The sequence below is a fragment of the Microcebus murinus genome, chromosome 9 (genome assembly GCF_040939455.1).
Source record: "Microcebus murinus isolate Inina chromosome 9, M.murinus_Inina_mat1.0, whole genome shotgun sequence".
NCBI lineage: Eukaryota > Metazoa > Chordata > Mammalia > Primates > Cheirogaleidae > Microcebus > Microcebus murinus.
In genome coordinates, this window is record NC_134112.1 from 60222244 (window position 1) to 60246628 (window position 24385).

The following is a 24385-nucleotide window of genomic DNA, read 5'->3' on the forward strand; positions in this document are numbered from 1 at the left end:
TTTGGCAGCTATGCTTCTGTTGGAACAGTTGGCTTTCTGGCCATAGCTAAGAGGTTCAGATTTTCTTTGCTTGAAATTTGGAATTAAGAGTCTCAGAAAATAAAAGCTGTGATTTGCTGAGTGATGTTAATGTCACCATGATAAAAACAAGGATCACAAACTCCTGTTGCTAAGGTCCTCACTCTTCCTGAGTGAAGTCCATGCAGTTCCCCATTATCTTTCCAGTATGTTATTCTACTTTTCTTTATAAGCCTGTTTATATTTCTTGTAAACATATAATCTTAAAACTGACTCTGGATAAAAAGTTTTTCTTGAGCTATTTTCCCCTGCTCAATTCTTCTATAGACAAACTCCCCTGAACCCATGGTAGCTTTCTGGTTGTGCTGGCTGAGTCATCAGCTCTGTGTGGTCCTGAGATCTGCAGGTACTCTCCTCACCTCCTCTGGCTGTTTATTCTAAAGAACCTGGAGGGCATTTTGGTTAGTGATGCTTATTTTTTGAAAGACTTAGATTTCCTATTAGAATATTGTACTGGTATTATAGCAAGGATTAGGAAATGACACAGTTGACAACACAAAATATTAAAGCCCATAGCAATCAAATTATAAAAATTATGCTGATGAGACAATGATGAGGGAATGGATTTAAGTTCAAAGAAAATGCAGACTTTCGAAAATCCACTTTCACCCTTTTGGAAAAGTACTAGGTATTAGTAGTTTTGCTTGAAGACCCAAGACCTCTAATTATGCTCAGTTTCACATCAGGAATACAAATCTCTTTCTGTCATGAAAGTATGATATTAGTACTTTCTTCTTTCTTTGACATACCGAAAGAACAAATTCTTTATATCTGAGACAAAAGACAGAAATTCTGAGGCAGTCTGCTTTGTTGACTTCCTCTCTTTGTTTACTTATTAGTTTTATTTTTTGAAATATACTTTTTATTTCATTTCTATTAGGGTTGAAGTCCTTTATCTCCAAATCATTTTTCAACAGAAGAGTCAAATATATGTAACAAGAATGCTGAGAGAGGTTGAAAAAGGAGAAATACTTGTGGGAAGTGTGCTAACAATTTTTCTTATGAGACACCAGAACATTCTGTGGGCTTCCATCCTCCCTACATGTCCTCTCCCTGAATGGGAAACAGAGGTAGATGTTTGAAAGTCATACAATCCTAACTGCATTTATATTGTGAGGTGGGGAGGAGAGTCACAGTCTTAGTCACAATGCGGAAAACCACATTTCTGCTGCTTCCTAATTGATCTAATAAGCGCCCACGGGGACAGGAACCCCACTATAGGGCGCAGTCCATAGCCCGCTCTTAAAATCTACCTTCAAACTGTTAAGCTAGTCACCTCAGCATCCTACATTTTAAATATTGATTGATCTGTTTCAAGTGAGAACTGAGGAAGAAACGTAAGATGGATATTTCCCTCCAATAAAGCAGCAAGTCAACGATGACTTCAGGGACAACGTGTCAAATGAGAAACGAATGTGGCGCCAGGCACCCATGGGTCCTCACCCGCAAAGGTGCAGCTTCCCGAAGTGCACGACCTCCCTCCTCCAGCCCTGCATGGTTCCCGCGTAGTAGGTGCTGCTAGGGTGGTGCTCGGTGGAGCACAGGGAGCTCACGTGGCTGCTGCTGTGGTAGCAGAGGGGGAGCAGCAGGTGCCAGGTCGCCCCGAAGTCCCTCGAAAATTCCAGTCTCACCGGGTCAGCAGATGAGCTATCAGTTGAGCATCCAACATTGATCTCGGGGAAGAAGAAAGAAATGATACAAATTACCTTGGAGCAAGAAGCCTTGAAATGATTCACCACTTCATTATTTTCTAGAGCCCATTTTCCTGGGAACTGTCTTGCTGAAATATTTAACACTAATACAATTCTGTTTTGCCTAACAGACTAATATTATATATTATCTTTAAAATTATATTTTTTCATAAAGAACCTCAAAGGGCCTCATGAAAAATTTACTTCCCTCGTTTTATAAAAAACCAGGAAGTGTTACCCACTTCCAGGCAAAAGCTGGGACAATTCCAAATTTTACCTTTGACCCACTTTCCATAGCCAAGCAAATCATAATGAAAAGCCTGCTTCCCTATTCCTATTAGTTTTTTTTCCCTCAGTCTACTAGGTAAGAAATACCTTCTGTTTTCTTTCTTATGACACCTTCCAAAGAATCCCAAAAGTTTTACATGTGGCAAATCTTCAACATATATTCAATATCAAAACAGAATATAATTGTTATCACTATTTCCCTGGCACAGGGGAAGGCCTTTTTTTTTTAAATGTATCTATTTAAGGTGTACAACATGCTGTTTTGATATAATATACATAGTGAAATAATTACTACAGCCAAGCAAATTAACCTGTCCATCACCATCCTGTGTGTGTATGTGTGTATGTGTGTGTGTATGTGTGGTAAGAGCACCTAAAATCTACTTTTTAAGCTAATTTTCAGCATATAGTACTATTTTATTAACTATAGTCCTCATGCTTTACATTAGCTATCTAGGCTTATTCATCCTACACAACTGCAAGTTTGTATCCTTTGACCTACTTCCCCCATTTCTTCCCCTCCCCGCACCTGGTAATCACTCTACCTGGTCTACTCTCTGTTTCTATGTAACTATGTTTTTAACCGTTAGAGAAACAACCACTCCATTCCTTTTTCCATGCTTTCAAGTGCATTAAACCAAAACTTCATTAAATAAATAAATATGGATTCTTTCTATGACAAATTCCCCCCTTTGAATTGGGATTAATATTTTCTTACTATCATGCCATCATAGCATATCAACCAGTTATTGATATGTATATATATCATAGTCATTGATACAAATCACTAAATATATATATAATATCTATATAGTATGCATGTGTGAATTTACTCTTTTTACCTTCTGATAGTAAATTATTGACATTGGATAAACTTTTCAACTATAGGCACTTGTTTCTAGCTGGATTATTTTGATAATAGAACTCTTAAAAGGCCCAAATGCATTACCTTTTATTAGTATTTAAAGCATAAAATAAGACAAGAAAATATAAGACAAAGTTTAAAACAAATACACAATAATCCTCCACGAAGGCATCATTCGGTGTCTTTTGAGATCACTAGACAACTGTAATTTAGGGAATATAGATAATTAGTCAAAAACAAATACTCAAAATGTGTTGATGTAATTAGGCACATTTCAAGTAAGTCTGCTGATTCGCTGGTACAGAACTCAGCTATGAAACAAGTACCTTTAAAAGTTAATATTCTTGAATCCTGGCATATTGCACATTTGGTCCTACTGATTTTATCTAAGTTTGTGAAATATGTAGAGGTTTTTACATTAATTGTTAATTTGCTCTCTTGACAAATATAAGGAGGGCATGAATATTAATAAAATACACAGAGCAAATATATTTGAAATTATAAAAACAGTGTAGTATTATTTTATCTGTAAAATTCATAACACCATGATAAATATAATATAAATGTGTGGCATGATATGGACTATAGTTACATTGAGCTGGGTCTTAAGAAATCTTAAGTTTCACATAAAATTATGAAAATAATACTAGAATAGTGTGATCATTTTCATTCTTATAATGTTTAAAATAATTTATTGCAGTGACTTCCCACTATAGGTGGGGAAACTATGTCATAAATGCAGGACAAAAATTCAGAAATAAACCTAAGTATAACAATCAGTTCTGCTAATAAAAGTGAATTATGATGCCAAAACCTCTTCTGTCCTTGTTCAAAAATGGGAAGTCATAATGCATGAAATTATCTTAGATTTTCCTCCTCTTTCTTAGGTTTTGTTCAAGATAAAATTTAAAGCATTTTTAATAGAATAAAGTAAGTACCTCAAATTGTATGATGGTGTTCTCATTCACATCTAGGTCACGGGTGGTAATGGAATGCTCACCGACTTCATTTGAAACAAACACCATAGCTGAATCTTCCTCACTGTTATGCAAGAAAACGACAAGGAATCCATTTAGGCACAAATTCATCATGATTTGTATAGAGCAGTGGTTTTATTTTTAGCTTCTCAATTAAATACTCACGGGGCTCCCTTTGAAGAATATGGGCAATAAAGACCAATGTTACCACCAGGATAGAAAAACCAATTGTCTTCTCTGGGCCCAAAGTCAAAGGTATCCAGAAGCATCACAGGGTTGTTTAGATTATTTCCATCAATAATGAAGTCATCAACAATCCAGATTTCTTCTTTCTTACCTAAGGCATTTTTGGATAAAGCAAATTTTTCCAATGATGAAAATCAGATGGACATTTTTGCTCATTGAAAGAAAGTAAAGGACAAAAGGAACTCAGTAGCAGCAGGTTAAACACATGCCTTCTAGGAAAAAAACCACAAACCAAGTAACAGTGTATTTACAGTGATTAAATCGTGAAAAAATAAAGCTTGCAACCACATTAAATCGACATAGGATGGAACTCCCTCACTAATTTCAGAGAGCTGTGACAAACAGCTTGTGAAAGTGTGCTGTCCTGCCCATCACAGTGGTGTACGGACCCTGCACTGGCAAGGGGTACACTAGCAAGCAGGGGTCCTCAAACTATGGCCTGTGGGCCACATGCGGCCCACCGAGGACATTTATCTGGCCTGCCGGATGTTTTTTGCCACCGCTGCCTGTCCTTCTTAGCAGCCGACTCATCCCGGGCCCACAGTGCGCATGTGTGGAATGTGTGCCGCACTCTCCAATGGCCCTCCAACAGTCTGAGGGACAGTGAACTGGCCCCCTCTTTAAAAAGTTCGAGGACCCCTGCTAGCTAGTCTACTCAGGGAGTAACTCATGAGTTCTCAACACTATACTTCAGTCAGGCTGGAGGACTTTGGCCGTTAAAACACTGCCCTGCTACATAACTGTATTTAATTGTTTTATTTAACACAAAAGAAAAATATTTTGTGATATGCAATATTTCAGTTTTTTCCTTAATGCTTTTCAAACTTTCTATGTTGATTTGAAGATATATGGGAATACACAGAAAACTAGTGAAATCACTTCTTAGACTGGTATAGGATTTGATTCAGCAATTTAGGTTTGGTTTTTAAGGAAGATGTTATAGAGTTGATAAGAAGGGCCAAACCCAGGCTGCTTTTGCAAGGCACTGTTTGGACTGAACTTGAAACAAGATGATAAGAATATGCTAAGCAGGAATATCAAGATTCACCAAGGTGGCTCCTTCACTGATTTCCACTTGTAGTGCAATTCTTACAAAACATCAAGAAGGATCTGTAAAAAGGAGCCTGTAGAAATAACCTGATGCTTTAAATGGAATCACGTCTCTCTGTCCCTAATCCTATCACACTGTTCTAGTAGCTTTCCTTCCTTTTTTTTAATTTCAGCATATTATGGGGGTACAAATGTTTAGGTTACATATATTGCCTTTGCTCCACTCAAGTCAGAGCTTCAAGTGTGTCCATCCTCCAGATGGTGTGCACCACACCCATTAGGTGTGAATATACCCATCCCCTCCCCACTCCTCCTACCTGCCCAACACCCAATGAACACTACTAGTGTATGTGCACATAGTGTTTATAAGTTAATACCAATTTGATAGTGAGTACATGTGGTGCTTGTTTTTCCATTCTTATGATACTTCACTTAGTACAATGGGCTCCAGCTCTATCTAGGATAAAGCAAGAGATGCTAGATCACCATTGTTTTTTGTGGCTGAGTAGAACTCCATGATATACATAAACCACATTTTATTAATCCACTCATGTATTGATGGGCACTTGGGTTGTTTCCACATCTTTGCAATTGTGAATTGTGCTGCTGTAAACATTCTAGTGCAGATGTCTTTTTTATAGAATGTTAGTAGCTTTCTTTCTCTTCTTGTTTAAAAGCAGTTGGTGAAAACAATGAAAAAAAATTAAGCATTCCAAACACAACATGAAGAGAACCTGGATTTAAATCCTCTGGACTGGAAAACTGGTTACAAGATATGTATATACACATATATATTTTGTTCAAGCTAAGCCAAAATTTATTTTATTTTTACTTATTAGTTATAATGAAAATAGGGTAAATTTTAGAGATGGAAGTACATTTTTCTTATCCATTTCTGTGTTACCTCTGTAAAGAATCTGCTTAATGTGGTATCTCTATACTTGTTTAGTGATTAAATGCATGATTTGGTAAAGTCTGATCCTTTATAGTCAACAGTTAATAGAAATATAGGAAGCAATAAAACATTACAAATTTATAGAATCATTTTCCGTAACCATTTGAAAATGCTATTAAATTATATTCACTTTAACTTACCACTGAAGCAAGTGTCTGTGATAAGAATATTTTATCTAAGGCACTATCTTCTTGGTAAGTCCCTCCCACTGTGTCATGGCATTTTGCTATAATGTTCTGTCTCACTAATGAAATGCCACACTCAGAAGAACTATGCATTCCCAAATAAATTCAACAAAAATGAACTTACAATTGATGAGTGCCTAATAGTAATGCTGGGTTATTTTTTAAAAACCTTAGCTCTATGCCAGAATCCAGCTATATTTACATCATCAAAAGAACTTACTAGTCAGGTCTGAGGGGATGATAAAAATATATAAAGTTAAATATCCATTGAGATTTGCCAAAATGAAGCATGTAAAATGTGTGTGCTATGGACAACTAAGCCACTCAGCTGACAAACATTTCCTCCACACCTTAGAAACAAATATGTTCACATGCGGAAGAACACATGCATTTTTACCGTTATTGTAGGGTTGCCAGAGTCTGAATCTTGTAGCATTGGTTTGGGCGGTGTATGGCAAGGGAACATTAATGAAAAGTATACTGGTCGTTTGAGGGAAGTAAAACTCATCCATCAGGTGCCAAGTGATTCCTCCATTGACGGAGAATTGTAATAGAATAGAGTGAGACCTCTCTGGGGTGCCTAGGAAGAAGATAACAAAAGCATAAAACATATTGTTTTAATAAAATGGGGAAATGCTATGTTTTTAGCTGATTCTTTTGGCGGCAGTGCAAAAGTTGACTTATATTTACATAAAGGCTTTACAGTCCGAATGCTTCAGAAGCAACTTAAAGTGATGACAGGTTGGGCTTTCTGTATGAATATATCTCAAAAAACACACCAAATCTTGGATTTGCACACAATAATATCTCCCTTTCTCTCTCAGATACACCTATGCACTTTTCTGTATTTAGGAAACATTATATCAAAAAAATTTGATTCTATAGGCATCATGGTCAAACATTTAAATCTCAGGATACAAACAAAATCCTACTTTAAAGTTTATTATATCCACTATAACATTTTCAAGAAAATTATTTAGTTGATATGAAAAGTCAGAATGACAGAGTAGGCTTTTTGTGCGGTCATAGCTGTAAAACTAATCCAAATTTTTCATAAGTTAAAAATTTGTTAATTTAAAATTCTTATAGCCAGAAAGTAGTGGTGCAGAGACTCAGGGACATAATGATAAATTCAACTACCCCAGAGCTGGTAGGATTACTAGAGGTACATGAAATTATTTAAAATCAGTAGTTTTCTTACCCTTATAATATTTTTTTTTTTTTTTTTTTTTTTTTTTTGAGACAGAGTCTCGCTTTGTTGTCCAGGCTAGAGTGAGTGCCGTGGCGTCAGCCTAGCTCACAGCAACCTCAAACTCCTGGGCTTGAGTGATCCTTCTGCCTCAGCCTCCCGAGTAGCTGGGACTACAGGCATGCGCCACCATGCCCGGCTAATTTTATATATATATATCAGTTGGCCAATTAATTTCTTTCTATTTATAGTAGAGACGGGGTCTCGCTCTTGCTCAGGCTGGTTTTGAACTCCTGACCTCGAGCGATCCGCCCGCCTCGGCCTCCCAAGAGCTAGGATTACAGGCGTGAGCCACAGCGCCCGGCCTTACCCTTATAATATTAAGATAAACTTATATTAAAGAAAAACATTTGTAAACATTTATGCCCACAAATCTATGTTAGCTCTTCCATGTAACAAAGCTCAGGGGCCTTAAATCTGTTTTGTGTGTGTGTGTGTGTGTGTGGAGGAGGAACTGTGCAGGGGAGAATTTTCTTGAGGGAAAATAATGAATTCATACTCACAGAAATGGCTTACCTTTTGCTATAAATCTCAGTGAAAACTGGACATACATAGTATTGGTACAATCTAGATCTCTTGAAATAAGCATCCTTAGTCCTTCCTGAAAACAAAAACATCCATGTTAAGCAACCGTATTTCATTTGCAAAATTATATTCCTTTGATTTTATGCAATTAACTTGCACCAGGCTAAATAACAGATACATATAATGATCAAGAAGCAAATTTTGTCCAGTTTAAAAGGAAAAATAAAAGATCTTGGTTTCCTCTCTCTTAATGGCCTTAATTTCCTGTGCCTAAATAACACAATTGCATTGTCTCGACTCTAAATCATACTTTGCTGTGACTTTTACAAAAAGCAGTGCAAAGATGATAGCATTATATATCTACAGGCCTTTTTAAAAATAGCCTCCTTTGATCACAGCATGTTGTGAGAGGAGTAAGGAGGAAGCAGATGGAAAATGAGCCAAGTGCTCCTGCTGGAAGCCGGGGACTAATAGGTAACTTTTCCAGGGTTCCAAGGAGTCTTAGGAACTTACTACTCCTTTGCTCACTCTGACAGCCCCAGGAGCTCTCATTCAGGCTGACACAACAACACCCCCCAGTTGGTCAAGTTAAATAAGGCATCACTAAGGCAAGTCCCATGCTTAGGCTGTAACCACTCATGCAGAGAAGCCAGTGAACGAGGAAAGAGATCACATTAGCTTTAGTAATTTTTTCTGCTAATTAACTATTTCTGGTTGCCTGGGATTGACAGCTCGAAAGGTTCTTTTCTTCATGTGTTCATATGATTGCAGTGACAGCCAGTAAGATACAATTGCACTGTGCAAATGTCCTCAGGTCCAAACAGGCCTTTAGTTTCTCAGCTGCAACTGCTGAATGAAGAGACCCTGGAGGGATAGATGGCTGTGTGATACTGAGGGGACACTGTCAACTGATTTCTTATCAAGTAACAAATACCAAATATAATTTTAGCTAGAAAGAGCAAAACTTCCCTCTTCTTAGCATTCCTTAAAGATCACATTCCTTAATAGCTGAAAAATTTTAAATAGAGCTAATTTCACAATAACAATCACATATTTAGTGCCTCCCCATGCTGGGGCCTAAAAGAAACACTTTACTCATTTAAAGCACCTAGCATTATTATTCTCATGATGCAGATAAGGAAATAGAAACTCAGAGAGGGACTTGCTCAAGATTACATAGTTTATAAGAGGTGATGGTAGGATTCAAATCCAGATATGTCAGATTCTGAATCTTATCCTCTATCCTTTATAAGATACCATTGTTTTGTTTATTAAACCATTTTTGTTCGTCTGGGGAGAAAAAAAATCCAGATAATGGTAAATTCAGAATTTGAGAATTATTTGATATTGAAATTTTATATTCAAATATTCAATATTTGATATTGAAATATTAATTGATGTGAAAAAGCAACTGCATTTATTCACATCTTATAACTTCACGAAGCATAGCCTCATACTTCTAGGACAGAAGGCTGCCATGCAAAAGCTTCATATTCCCAGTCTTCATTTGTCTTTTATGCCTAATAATTTACTGCCCTGCTCAGTCCATGATACCTATTCAATGCGTCTTCTTCATGTCTCAATGTCCTTACCTTCTCCCTTTTACACTTACAAATATAAAGCCTTGGATTCTTTTATGGCTTGTGCCATGTGGAGTTTGAGGTTGAGAGGAAAGGTGGCTCCTCAGCTTGTAATGAACAAACTTTGAGGTGGATAGTTGACAGATTCAGCTAATAAATATCCCTTGCTAACATCAAGATAAAAGAATATGATCACTCTTTCCTCTTGATTATGGAAGGCAAGTATAAAACTGTTCCGATGGGAAAACAGAAGTTACCCGTAAAAGTATCCCTTTTACACTGCATTTTGATTTAAATTTTTTTTTTTCTTTTGTAGAGATGGGGTCTCATTTTGTTGCCCAGGCTAGTCTTGAACTCCTAGCTTCAAGCAATCCTCCCACCTCAGCCTCCAAAGTGCTAGGATTATAGGCATAAGCTGATATGCCCGGTCTTTTGTATTTTTCAAATTTCTTTTTTTTTTTTTTTTTACACTGCATTTTGTAGGAGCACTTTTGTTGAAAGTGGGCATGATATATAATGTAAAAATATCTTTCATATTTGCAATATTTGTTTATAGGTTAGCACATGATTTTGATATTTATATAGAACTGTCAAGTCCTGCTGCCACATATATTCTAGTTCACACAGGTATGTTTCTTTTCTCATCCTTTTTCCACGTTTAGTGATCCATTTGTGCTAAATGTGAGGAATTCTTTTGCAACCAACAAGCTATTTTAATAGCTGATAGTACTCCTGAATCTATAAACATTAAAAAGAGACTATCATTTCCTTTTTCACGAAAGAGTGCCTTTCTAGGTCAAACTACAACCTATTGAATGGCACATGCTGAGCCCTCTCTACATCTTGCAGAGCTGATAGATAATATGTCTAACACATATAATGCTTGGCTGCTCTTGCATTTGGATGGCTAAAAGGAAAATATAAAAGACTATGCATCTTTCTCATTTATAGAATCTAAGGACCAGATTAATTCTACTGCTTAAAAATTCTACTACTTTAAAAATTCTTTGAATCATGAAAAGTTGCAGGATTTCTGCTTTTTGGTCTTGTCAACTGCTTCAAAACTATTAGACGTGAGCTAGTGGTAATGAGAGCTAACATCTGAGACAAAACTAAAACAAAACCCCTCAAACCATGATTTTCCACTCTGAAAATTTTTACCTTAATTTCTTTGGTCTCTTGAAACTCTCAGGGACTTGTAAATGTCTCAGGCCCTCATCATTTTTTTTTTTCTTTCTCATCCAAAATTTGAGAAGAATTTGGATTCAAACAAGGATGATAACTGGCATCTATTAACTATAATTGAAAAAGTTCCAGGGTATCTAATTTTCTAAGGGTTAGGTGTTAATCATTAAGGGTGTATAAAAACCCATGCAGATTTTTGTCACAGATTTCATTTGCACACCTAGATTAGTCAATTTCCCCATGCTGAGAGCGATGTGATGTAGCATGTATTCACATATGAAGACGTGCCAGCTTAGCACAGATTTTTACATGCTTGCTTGACATTTCTCTAATCAGAAATCTAGGCTGAAATACAAAAATATACCAATGTTTGAGAATGCTATTCAACTTGACTTAAATTTTTTGTTTTCTTAAAGCCACCAAACGATTCTATTACCAGAAATTTAAAAAAAAGAATGAAAAAGTAAAGATCTTTCACCAAATCATTTAAAAAATTGCAAATTAAAAATTTAATAACATAAAATGCTAGCTTCTAGAAATCTACATTCTAAAAATATATAAATGTTTTATATATAAATTTATATATATACATTTTTATAATATAAATTTTTATGTATATAATTCCAGCATAAAGGAAGGAAGGTCTGGTCACTAAAGCAGAGGAAAAAAACTTATGCTCAAGTGATCATAAAAAGTAATTTCACTGAATAGAAGAGGAAACATGATTTGGGCTAGATGTTAATAACTATGTATAAAGTAATATGTCATCTAAACAGATTCAGAAAGTCATTTAGGAGGAGCAGTGAGTGAAGAAGCGAGTGTTAGCAGTAATGTAGACAAGGAGAATCTTATCTGACCCCTTTAAAAATGAGAGATGTTCCAGATTTGATGGTTTCACCATTCAGATTCCCTCTCTCTGCACCATACACTTCAGGCCAGAGGTCAGGATGTAAGTTGCTGTTGAAATCATCTTTAAGAATCGCGGGCAGAGGAACAACAGGGACACAGTAGGGTCCACCAAAGCCCCGATCACACCTAAGGAGAAGAATGAGTCAAGGTGTTATTTGTCATGAGTTCAATAAGCCATTTTTATTTTTGCATTGTAAAGAAGGAAACTGCCAGTTTTATTAACTTACACACAGCGTCCGGCATCACAAATCCCTCGTCCTGAGCACATCCAGGGGCACCCGGAGGCCAGCACCACATTATCAATAGCCCAGGAGTCAGCTCCCACGGTGTAGTTGGCCTGAATCCATCTAAACCGGGTCCTGGGAGAACTAACCAAAGAAAACACACCACTGGTTTGACAAGCAACCTTGAAAGGATAAGGACATTTATTCTAATTCCCTTTTCCCTTTAAAGTGGCTTTTTCCAGAGTCCAGTTCCCTCTCCTTTGAGACACTTTATTTTTCTAAATAATGGATGCTGTTTTCTCTAGACCCATAAACAAGAGAGAAGAAAACATACTATTTAACTCTTTCACCATTTCTTTCATATAAAATTCTACAAACACATGTGTGAGATGGAAAAGTTATTTTCAACTACTGATTTATTTTGTTTTTGAGATACAGGCAGAATTTCAATTTCAGGCTTTTACTGCTATTCAGTACTGGGAAAGATATCTAAGATGATAAATAGGAAAAGTTAGACTCTTACAAAGTTCTGCTAGTGAGGTCCCTATTCTACTGTCCCTGAGTGGTTTCTGGGAGTATGGGGAAAGTGCAGGGAAGCCCTGTGATACCTCTGCCCTGTATTTTGGTCCTGGAGGGTCTGGCTCTCTAAGGCTGAGGACTAGAATGATGTGAAGCATTCCCATATTTTCTACCATATTTGCAATCTGTTATTTGGAGTATGCTGGGTCACAAGATTGCTTTATCCAGAAATAGAAGCAGCCTCTCCAAACAACAATAACAGCCCCTCATTTAGGAACAGATTGCATAGCGGAAGTCTGTTAGTTATTTGGAAAGTGTATACAGTCTACCTGAAGTAGAATTTCAGTAATACCATTTCAAGTACTATTGTTTCCCCTACACAAGTTCTCCTTCAAAGTAACACAGCTGTCAGCAGGTGGCTTTAAAACAGAAATCTAATCACATTGCCACTCTATTTAACGCCCTTCAATGGTTCCTTAAAGTACACACATCGCCAAGGCCAAACTACTTAAGATGACACACATGGCCCCTCCATCATCTCACTTCTTCCAGGCTCAAGCCTCTTTCCCTATTTCTTGCCTCATAATTATATTCTGAAAACACTGAATCCTTGAATTGCTCCATCAACTCATGCTCCTTATGGTGCTTGGGATTTTGTTTTGGCTCATGACAGCACAGATGCTCTCTGATGTCCCTCTTCCCTTGGATAAGCTCTCCTTACTTAGACTCAGCTGAGACAACAGCTCCTCCAAGAAGCTACCTTGAACTCCCCCAAACTGAGTTAGGGAGTATCCTCCTACGTTTCAATACTAGCCCTGAGTATTACCTCTCTTATTTTATATCAATCGTAGCTGCTTAGGGGTCTGCTGTCCTAAATACAGTGACGTGCCGCATAATGATGCTTCAGTCAACATGGCCTGCATATATGACAGTGGCCCCATAAGACTAAAATGGAATTTAATTCCTGTCACCTAGTTATGTCTTGATGGTCCTGACCCTGTGTAGGTCAAGGCTAATGTGTGTTTTGGCACTTTAGCTTTTAACAACGAAGTTTAAAAGGTAAAAAAAATTAAAAACCTTTAAAAATAAAAAAAGCTTTATAAAAATTAAAAAAGTGAATAAGGATATAAAGAAAAAAATTTTTGTACAGCTGTGCAATGTGTTTGTGTTTTAAGCTGTGTTGTCATAAGAGAGTCAAAAAGTTAAAAAAATTAAAAAGTTTATAAAGTAAAAAAGTTACAGTAAGCTAAGGGTATTTATTATTGAAGAGAGTTTTTAAGATAAATTTAGTGTAGCCTAAGTGTACAGTGTTTGTAAAGTCCACAGTCGTGCACGGTAACATCCCAGGCCTTCACACTCACTCATTGACTCACTTAGAGCAACTTCCAGTCCTGCAAGCTTCATTCATGGTAAGTCCTATACAGGTGTGCCACTTTCAATCTTTTATACTATATTTTTACTATACCATTTCTATGTTTAGATACATGTAGATACACAAATACTTGCCACTGTGTTACAATTGCCTACAGTATTCACTACAGTGACACTGCACAGGTTTGTAGTGTAGGAGCAACAGGCTGTACCATATGGCCTAGGTGTGTGGTAGGCTACACCATCTAGGTTTGTGAAAGTGCACTCTGTGATGTTTGCACAACAACAAAATCGTCTAATGACATGTTTCTCTGAATGTATCACCATTGTTAAGTGATGCATGACTTTAATATATTTGGATCTTATCCTGGCATCAGCTTATTCATTTAGTATCAGAGTGCTTAAAACACAATAGGTACTCAATAAATGTTTGTTGAATAAGAAAAGGAATAAATGAGCTACAAGCAGGCATTATTTAAAGCTCTGGCGGTCTCAGGAAACTATTTTAGGCTAAAAACTAAAATGCTTTGGTTTTCTGCATTTTTCTCTGCCATTTAGTGTGCATCTCTGAATCAGAATTGAACCAGGAAAACAGAAAGTACTATAAATATTTAACACAGAAAGGATTTAATACAAGGAATTGGGTACACAGTGGCAGAGTTGAAAAACCAATGGAGTCGGTGAGGAAACCTGAGTTTCACAGTTAAGAAGCCACTCACTGTAAGTCCAAGGCTGGAGAGACACAGGGAGGAGACACTGTTGGTGGTGCCTGGGGACCAGGGCCATGGGGAGGGCCCCCTGGGGGAGCTAGAGCTGCAGAAGTCAGACAGGATGCACTTGAGGTAGAAAAGGAGGGAGAGGAATACCCTGATTTATCTTTAATTTCCTCCCTCCAATCTCTTGCCAGTGTCCGCCACTGTCTAAACCTCTCAGGAAGCCAGCAGATATAGAAGGCTGGGAAATGGAACTCGTAGAGGCCAATTTCCCCTGCATTTCCTGCCATTTAGAACAGAGCAAGGAAGGGAGAGGCAAGGATCTGGGGGAGGAGTCCCAGGCTGGCACCATCTCTACCCAGTGACCATGGCACACATTTGTTCCTAGAAAGACCCTCAAATTGTCCAAATGCCTCCACCACAACAGTGGGAGCCTACTGTAGGACAATACAACTCCTGACTATGATCTGAAATGCTGGGGAGGGGAAAAGAGGTACAAAATGATAACAGCCTTCCAAAGAAGCCAACCTGTCATTCGCATTGTGGTATTGAGATGAAAAAACTAAGCGTGCTCTCCTATATTTGGTAATGCCACACACTGCCTAACGTGAAGAAGTATCAGTCTGCTTTACGGGTAGAAACTTATTCTTGCAACAGTTTAAAAGCTGAACCTGCTAGGCAGCCTCCATGTTGCTAAAGAACGTTAAAGTTCAGCCTTATAAAACTTTTGGACCTCTCTGGTCACATTTAAAAATTGCAACTCAAAGCACCTTATACTTTTTTTTTTTTTTTTTTGAATTCTTCCTGGCACATTCCATGCATAATTATCACGAAAGAATAATGGAATCCCTAAGTGGAATTACAATTATTTTCAAATTAGGTGACAGAAACCCAAAGTTCTGACACGTAGCCAAATGACAATTCTCACATGGTGGAGAGTGGAAGGTAGACAGTGATCCGCTTCCAATTCTGGAATCTTTCCGAGGTGTAAATTGAACTTTCTGTGTAGTGCAGACAGCCAATGGTTGGAGGAACACACTCTTCGGTGACAAGATGCCAGTCCCTGCCATTGTTCAGAGAATACTGGAGCTGTACACCGTGGGAGTTGCTGAAGGGCTTGCTACAGCCCATGCTCATTTCAAACTGCAAGAAGGTAGATGCTGACACGTGAAAATCCCAGGTCTCAGCATAACGAGGTTTTCCTACAAAAAAAAAAATGCAATGGTAGCATATAATTGTGCTCTTTCCTTCCTTGGCGTTTATGCTTATAATCAACACTTGTGATAACACACAAGAATTTTGGCTTATCTTTAGCTCCTCATGTGTGCTTTGACTTTTCTTCTCATATTTCCTGTTTTTATTTGGTTACCCATAGAACTCAGAAATATAGAAGGCTGCTAACTTGAAAAGCATTACCACCTTGAAAATGGCTAATATAGAGTCTTTTTAAAACAGATAAAGCACAGTTGTACATATTTTTGCAGTACATGTGATATTTTGACACATGTATAGATGTGTAATGATCAAATCAGGGTAATTACCACTTGGAACATTTATCTTTTCTTTAACAGAGTCTATAATCCCACAAATTATTATTTTATATATATATATATATATGTATATATATATATATATTTTTTTTTTTGCTCTGCTTATAAGAAACCTTACTCATATCATCCATATGGAAAGGCTGTTCCAATAAAAACCAAGTCATTGTGCTCACCAAGTTATACCAGGACAATACGATTGTTTTTTTTTTAGCTCAGAGCCTCCCTCAGCACAGGTAGTTAGGCACATAGTTTTGCATTTGGAATTTTCCTCTTGAGTTTTAGTTAATTTAGTCCTCTCCTTAATCAAGTATTCTCCCTTTATCTGGTGATAATATATACCTATGTTTTCAGTGAATATCAGAGCAGTGTCCATAGAGAGACAGTCAATATCGACTTGACCTCCTTGGATTCGATACCAGTTGGCTTGCAAATCTATGGAGCCATCAAATTTGTCTTGAAACCCAGTTTGAGAGCTGTCATTCATTCCTATAAGGACATCATCCAAAGCCCACTGGGCCGAATGCTTCCCTGCAATCAGATGAATAAAGGCAGTTAGAGAAGGTTCATTACATAGCAATACCAGTAGCTTTATGACTCTGATTTTAAATCAGATTGTCTAGAAATTGACAGTAAATTAAGAAACACATAATACAAGGTGGATATAGATATTGCATGCTCTCAAAGCTACCAGGAAGTTGGAGTAAGCAGTAACTCACCGTGTTGCGGTTGCCACCAACGAAACGCCGTTGCAGGTGTCTTTGCCTCCCGTGGCAGGTCAATGGAAATGATCTGTGGTTCCAGGAATGACATGAAGTCCAACTCTCGAAGCAAATGCCACAGTATTCCATTGTCATTTGAATACTGAACAATAAGCCCTAAGTTAAAAGACATAAATCCAGTCACTTGGACAGTTTCCTAGAGGCAAGGAACAGTATTTCTTACACAGTGAAACTGCAGCAACCTCAAATGGTGTCTCATAGAATGAGAGCACATTCGTCTAACTTCCAAGGAATGAGTTAGTAGACTCGAAGGCTCATCAATTTCTTGACAGTTTCTAATGCACTGACTCCCAGGAAATGGAGAAAGAAAATACATAAGCTCTTTTAAAGACCACTCAGCTTTGAGTGATGAGTAGGTGGGTAAGGAGAACATAAAAACCCCACTCCAGATCATGTATTTGAATTTTAGATTCTGTCCTGAATGCTACAAAGTCTCATATCATTATTGTATACTCAGAAGAAATATCTCAATCTCCACTGGCACAAAACCAAGTGGCTCTCTCGGCTGCTGAAGCACAAGGAGGTAAGCACAGCCCACAGTCTGAAATTCTATTAAGCAGAAAGATCCTTTTATTGGCACTTCACACTTTGTCAGACCCTGGCCAGTGAAGCCTGAAGGCAGCCCAATTATTAAATAGCAAACAGAAAAACTCACTCCTCTCCAGTATTAGTTCGACTTTCCTTTCTCTGTACCACTCTTTCCCCCTTTACTCGCCCTCTCCACCCTCACCTCTCCACCTGCTACCAGGGTGGTAGGATCCAGAGACTTGCACACTACACGGTGGGGACCTGGTGTGCTACCGAGGACACAGGGAAAGGGTCATGCTCAATGCAAAGGAACAAACTGCTAATGATGAAATTGTGGGAACCAATTAACATAAATACAATATATAACTAGGTATAAATCAGTGCCCATCTTAGGAACAAGACTGTGCCAGTCTTAGGAATAACTATATAGACAGTGACATATGTATAATTTTATTAATGTTATTTATAAATATATATTTATTTGTTCTGATGGGAGGGGGCAGAGTGATGGATGGCATCTATCTAATTGCCTACGCCGCAATCATACCTGAGACTGGCACTGCGTATTCATAATTATGAATGGGGATACTGAGTTACTTTTTGAGCATTCACAGAAATGATGCTTGGCAAAGTTATATTTATTTGTTATTTTATTAATTTTCCTATTATTGGCTGAATGGAATGTCTCAACCCCTTTATCATGTTGGATAACAAAGAGTTTACTAAAATAAAGTTTCAAGAAACATTACAATAAGATGTAGAGCTAAAGAAAGCTGTTTAAGGCTAATTAATAGCATATGGAATTACTGTCACCACATCTGATAAGGGACGATGCCAAGAACAAAAATGACAAATATGCTAAAAATTAGAAATCTTGGGAGAATTAAGCCTACCCTATTTAAGATTAAGGAACTCGTCAAACTAATTGAGAGGATAAAAATAGTTCAAAGCACGGAACTCTCTGGGGAGACAGCAGGTGGCACACAGGTGTGAAGATGGGCAGGTAGAGCTTCAGCTGACTGAGCTGACACCCATGTGTTGGGCAAGGGACAGGGTCACACTCCAAAGTTCATGAGGAAAGTTGAAGTGAGGCTGTTTCTAGTCTTTATTCTAGTCAAGTTGAGGAATGTCTGGCAAAGGCTCTAGTCTCTAACCCCTGATGTTTTGCTCAAAATATGTTCCCATTGGCTTTTTAGTGTGATGTTGGATGGTCGAGGGTGCAGACACTTCAAAATTTAGTTTTTCTTGTGGCCATTCATTTGTGTTAATGTGCTATACACGTCGTAAGATGAGAAAGAGGTAGAGAGAAATTATGTACACAGTTATTTGGCAGTGATCTATTCAGATGGTAGATTATAGGACCAGAAATGAAGCATCATGAGAATATTAATAAAATTTCACCACTGGTCCTTTCTAGTGCCTTCCACTCAAAGTACAGTCTGAGACCAGCACCTATATCACTTTGGAACAGGTTTTTAAAAATAAGTCCACAAAGTCTTTGACACTCCTCCCTTCAAAAAGAGGAGTTTAATTCTCTTTCCTTTGAGTGTGGACAGTCTTAGTAACTTGCTTTTAATGAATAGAATAGAATAGAATAGAATAGAATAGAATAGAATAGAATAGAATAGAATAGAATAGAATAGAAGGGATGGCGTGTGATTTCTGAGACTAGGTCATAAAAGGCATTCCAGTTTATTCCTTGTTGTCTCTCAGATCTCTTGCTCTGGGGAAAGCGCGGCTACATGTAGTAAGGATATTCAAGCAGCCCATGGAGTTAGAGGCTGAAGCCCCTTTCCAACAGCCTGAGAAAGACTGAATCCTTTTGCCAACACCCATGTAAGTGATCCATCTTGGAAACACACCGTCCAGCCCTGGTTAAGTCTTCTGGCTACCATGTGCCTCCTGGCTTTTGTCTTGACTGCAACCTCATGAGAGACCCTAAGCTGGAACCATTCAGCTAAGCTGTTCCCAAATTCCTGTTTCACAGGAACTGTGAGGTAACAAATATTTGCCATTTTAAGCCACTCAGTTTTGGGATAATCTGTTATGTAACATACCTCTCCAGTCCTACTGTATCTAAATGTGCATTTTAACAAGCCTCCCAAATGATTCAGGTGCACATTAAAATATAAAAAGCACAGCCCAGGAGGTGGGTACTTCACTTGGTTTCTGCTTCTTGCCCTTCTCCTCATTAGCTTTTTCAGGAATGTCACGTACACCTGCAGGCAGTAACAAGGTCTGCAGTGATGAGGGCTCCGATTCCAAAGAACCATCCCAGATAAGTATGAGAGAGTGCAGGAGTGTAGGAAAGGAAGACTGCAATATACATATCGTATGTCAGTTGCTGAGCCTCATTAGCTGGGTCATCTAACATTGTACATCTGAATAAACCAAGCCCTTTAGCTGATCTACGGAGGGTTTAAGGCATGTATTCAAATAAAACATTTCTTTTTTTAAAACTGCAATTCCATCTATGTTCTGTCCAGTCTTATTGTAAATAGCCTAATTTTGATTTTAATTCCAAATATGTAAATTGATGCCTCAGCCTCAGTAAGTAAAAAATCTTTACTTTCATCACTGGAAGAGATTTGTTCAAGGATTTAAGCAGATTTACATTTTAACAACCAGTTTTCAATAAAAGGCTGAGAAATGCCTGTGGGATGTGAATTACATGGCTAACATCGAGTTTATAAAAATGGCTCAAGACTAGTTGAGAAAACGTGTCTTGTTCCTAAAGGGATCCTAAGGGGCATTTGCCTCCCAGGGCAGACAGCAAGCAGCACTTGCAGTTGGAAGTTAATACAGAACAGAGACTCGTATCTGTGATAAGCAGATGCTTCCTACTGTTCCATGCTCGGGGTGTTTTTCTTTCTTTCTTTTTTTTTTTTTTTTAGGTCATACACAAATAGAGGGGTATAGATTTGTCATTTTCAAAAGAGTTACGCACACAAATTTCCTTTAGATTCCAATTTATTAAATGTCACTTCCTCGGTGAGCCCCCACCCACACTATTCTATCTAAATCAGCACCGCCCCCTGCGTTAAGTTTACTTTCCATCTCATCAGTATATTTGTTTCTGTCCAGCCCTTACAGCCTAACATTTTCTGGCTTATTTCTTTGCTTTGTTGTTTATTATCTGACCTTTATCACTACAATATAAGCTCCCTTAAGGGCAGGAATCTATCCTGAAGGTGTTCATTAGTGCCCCACTGGCTCCTCTCCCTCCAGCACATGGTGTGTTTGTCTTTCTTATCCCTCCACCACACTTTCCCTCTGCCTCTGCCACATGGTTGGCAACACCCAGAATCTACCTGGCAGCTGCTTCATGATTCTGGGTGCTGGGATGACCACCCCAGATGTCCCATGAAGAAAATGTAGCATGAGAGAGAAATCCTTTTTGTTTTAGCCCACTGATATTTAGAGGGTTCTTCGTTATTGCAGCGTAACCTAGCTCATCATGACTGACACATCTGTTTTTTGGTGACATTGTATCTGTAGCAGCTAGAACAGTGTCTGGCTTAGAACAAATGCTTTTTTTTTTTAAATTTATTTTTTTCATCCCCCCTCTCCAGGACAGATTCTTAATAAATATTTGTTGAAGAGGTTAAGGAATGCAAAGTGGTCTATAAAGACTTCTATCTAGACTGCTATTCCAGTTAATGGATGATTTGGACAATCAGCCTAAAAGTACTGTGATGCTCAGAAAAAAAATCATTAAAGCCTTCAGTTAGTGATGATGTGTCCAAGGAAATGTAGAGCTGATGAACAGAGCCCTCCGCAGCTCCAATGACTAGTAGGCACTGTTTAAGCCAGTATGCTTTACACAGTCATATACGAGATAATAACAAACATATAAGGTGCAAAACTCTTCACATGCTGCTCCTGAGACAAACATTTGGAGGACCCCTCTCCCTCACTGAATCACGTGAGGGAGAAGATGGTATGGGCGCCCAGGGAGGGCGGAGTTCAGGGCAAGGAGAGAGGCAGTACAGTCTGATGGGTAAGGCATAAATTCTGCTGCCAGCGTGAGTGGTTTAATCCCTGCTCATCACTTACTAACTGCAAGTTACTTGACCTCTCTGTGCTCAGTTTCCATAACTGTAAAATAGCACTAATACTAATACAGCAAAGGGGTATGATGAAGATAAAATGAATAAACACTGGTAAAACACTTGGAATAATGTCTTGCATATAATAGGTCTCACCAAAAGTTAACATTTATTATTAATATTACCAAGAACTGCTCCACCTATACAAGGATCCTTGTCCACCCAGAATGTTTATGAGCAGGAGTAGAGTTTGATCTGCATTTCGTAATGCCCCATGCAAACAAGTTTCTAGCCCTCATGCTGATGTAAAACTCTCTGCTACTGGTTTTTTCCCCTCCCTGTGGAAAGTATAAAGGAATAGGGTTCCCTAAAACAAATGCCCCTGTGATCCTGCCTACACCCAGAGAAGACACGATTTTTCAAGCTTAAGGATCTGTATAGAACTCTTAGGGAACGTGGCTCCATGCAGCCACCCATTCTATGAAGGAGAACAGAAGAGAGTGATTCAGCATAATGTATCAGTTTGCAAAATCCTGGCCCAACTTTGGGAGGAAAATGAACTAATTTGCCAAAAGTAACTGTAATTTCTATGGAAATATAGCAGCTTACCTTCATTTCTAGCTCTTGGTTTGATGCAGGTAATCCCTGAAGTTTTGCTTCCAATTTGTATATAAAATTGAACAAGTCTGGGGGAAAAAAACTTCAGTTTACTTACAAATGGATGAGTTCAAAAGAACACTAACCCTTTGTATTTTGATGCTTTAGGAAAAAACCCTTCAGTAATTATCAAGTGCTACTTTTAAGCTCCAAGGGCATACGATAAACAGAAACTATATGGATTATAATAAATTCTGTAACAATTTAGAAAAAGTTGATTAACATAACCATTTATCTTATTCTGTAATAATGACCTAAACAAAAGGAAACAGTTTAACCCTACATCATTGTGACAGTCTGATATAATTTAATAGAATCACTAAAATGGAAATTCCTTAAATCCAGATAATACTATCCTTGGAAACTCCAGATGAGGAAAAATCTAATATTAAGTTGAATACTATTTGTTTAAGGCCATTTACCTGTCTATAACTGATTTATACTCAGCTGGCTAACTTTGTCTCAACTGACACTCAGTGGGATATAAATTATGCCCCAGTCCCCAGTCATTGCCAGAGAGTGCTCCCTTGACAGGCACATCTCTGAGAGAACAATGCAAAAGAAAAGAGAAAGAGACTGAAAGCAGAAAAAAATATGACACAGAACCCAAAATTTTAGGGAGGAAAAGGTCTAAAAATTTCAAACATTTTTTACGTTTCCTTTCTTCCAATTCTCAAATAATTTAATTGCTTTAAAAAAAAAGCACAGTTTCAATTTAGGTGTGCTACTATTTCATTTGACCTTTAAAACCAAACAGTTCTGTATTGTACCAGTAGGTGTCAGTGTAGGTATTTTAAATTTCTGGGGCAGTTTCGAGACGTGAACACAAAAGTAGGTAAATGAGGAAGCATCATTTTTGGACACACAATTTAAGATTAGAAAAATCTTTGACTCACATAGCACACTTCAAAAATAGTGCCAAATAGTCTTCGTAGTAACATAAAACTTTAGAAGACCAAGGTGACATACACTAGACATAGAGGCCTTGGTGATGACTATACAAGGATTAATGAATTTTGGTATGATTTTAATAGAAACTACTTATTTTATCATAGAGCTAGAGTCATCTTCATTTTTACATATCAGGATCTATAGGAGGGCTGACCAGAAAGTGTCCAGCCATGTAACCACTCTTGCTATATTCACAATGGCTGGATACTTTCCAGACAGCCCTCCTATGGAAACATTATTATATAAACTCTCTATAGCAGAACAGAATGTTTTAGGCTAGACCACATAGTGCGATAAATACTATGTTCACAGAGAAGGGTACTAATTAACTACTTACCTGATACTCCTGGTGTCCAGAGGGACAGTCCTCGCTTCCCTTTTCCCAGGGCCATTGAAGTAGAGAGATCTGCCATCGTTAAGTGTCCCACAGCCAGTTCCCACCTGGCCACCAGTTATCTTGTACCACAGAGGGCTGAGCTTCCCCTCAAACCTATCAAACATCTCACTGTGATTAGGGACATTTGACACACAGGTTCCTTGTGCGGCTTCAGAAAAAAAGAAACACATAGGAGAGATGCTTCATTGGAATCACTAAACATTAGAAGGAATATTCAACACAGTGGGCAAAGGGAGAATTTCCACAAGAATCAGAGGAAGGAAGCCACATGAAAATCTGTATTACACAATTGTCTGCCTGAAAGGCAGCCATCGTTACCATAGTCAAAACCACTATTCTGCCTCCCTAGTCTCTCATATTTGAAGAGAGAGAGACAAGGGGACCTGCATACTTCCATAGTTCTTGCGACTGAGGATTTGTGTAAACTGAGAAATAGGTTATACAGAAGAAAACTTGCTCATTTGTTGTCCCTCTGTTATAGGATCAATAAAGGGCATCAGTCCCAGTTTAAAAAATAAATAAACACCCTTGAAACTGTGAGTGACAGCACTCTCCACAGAAGCCTGCCACAGCATATGTTTGTCTTTGGTCACGCGCCAAATGAAGGCCAGAGCGCTGAAAAGCTGTGAAGAAGCCTTTTGAAGTTGTCTCCAGGAAAAAGCCAAAAAAAAGATTTTGAAGCTTTGCGCCAATTTTACTCTTTAATCTCAGCTCCCTTTTCATTTTTGCTTATAGCAACACTCTCTTTTGGCAGTCTTGGATTTATCATTTCATAAGTTGCATTTTTCCTTTAAATGTATAAAATTACATTTCTTATAAAGAGCAATATAAAGAGTTCAGGGAGACCCTGTGGGCAAGTGGCTA

At 38.0% G+C, this 24385-nt stretch overlaps 1 protein-coding gene across 3 annotated transcripts in view; it reads right to left on the reverse strand.

Moving 5' to 3' along the window:
* RELN (reelin) overlaps positions 1-24385 on the reverse strand; it is a 457647-nt gene that overhangs the window by 67559 nt on the left and 365703 nt on the right. For all 3 annotated transcript variants that reach the window (XM_012747047.2, XM_012747038.2, XM_076006499.1), the window contains exons 30-41: positions 23462-23669; positions 22126-22202; positions 16877-17035; positions 16500-16688; positions 15539-15812; positions 12011-12151; positions 11732-11909; positions 8101-8185; positions 6733-6915; positions 4065-4236; positions 3861-3963; positions 1522-1751 (exon numbers count right to left, since the gene is read on the reverse strand). In XM_012747047.2, coding sequence (XP_012602501.2) covers positions 1522-1751; positions 3861-3963; positions 4065-4236; positions 6733-6915; positions 8101-8185; positions 11732-11909; positions 12011-12151; positions 15539-15812; positions 16500-16688; positions 16877-17035; positions 22126-22202; positions 23462-23669 — 1999 coding nt within the window. The remainder of the gene's footprint in view (positions 1-1521; positions 1752-3860; positions 3964-4064; positions 4237-6732; positions 6916-8100; positions 8186-11731; positions 11910-12010; positions 12152-15538; positions 15813-16499; positions 16689-16876; positions 17036-22125; positions 22203-23461; positions 23670-24385) is intronic.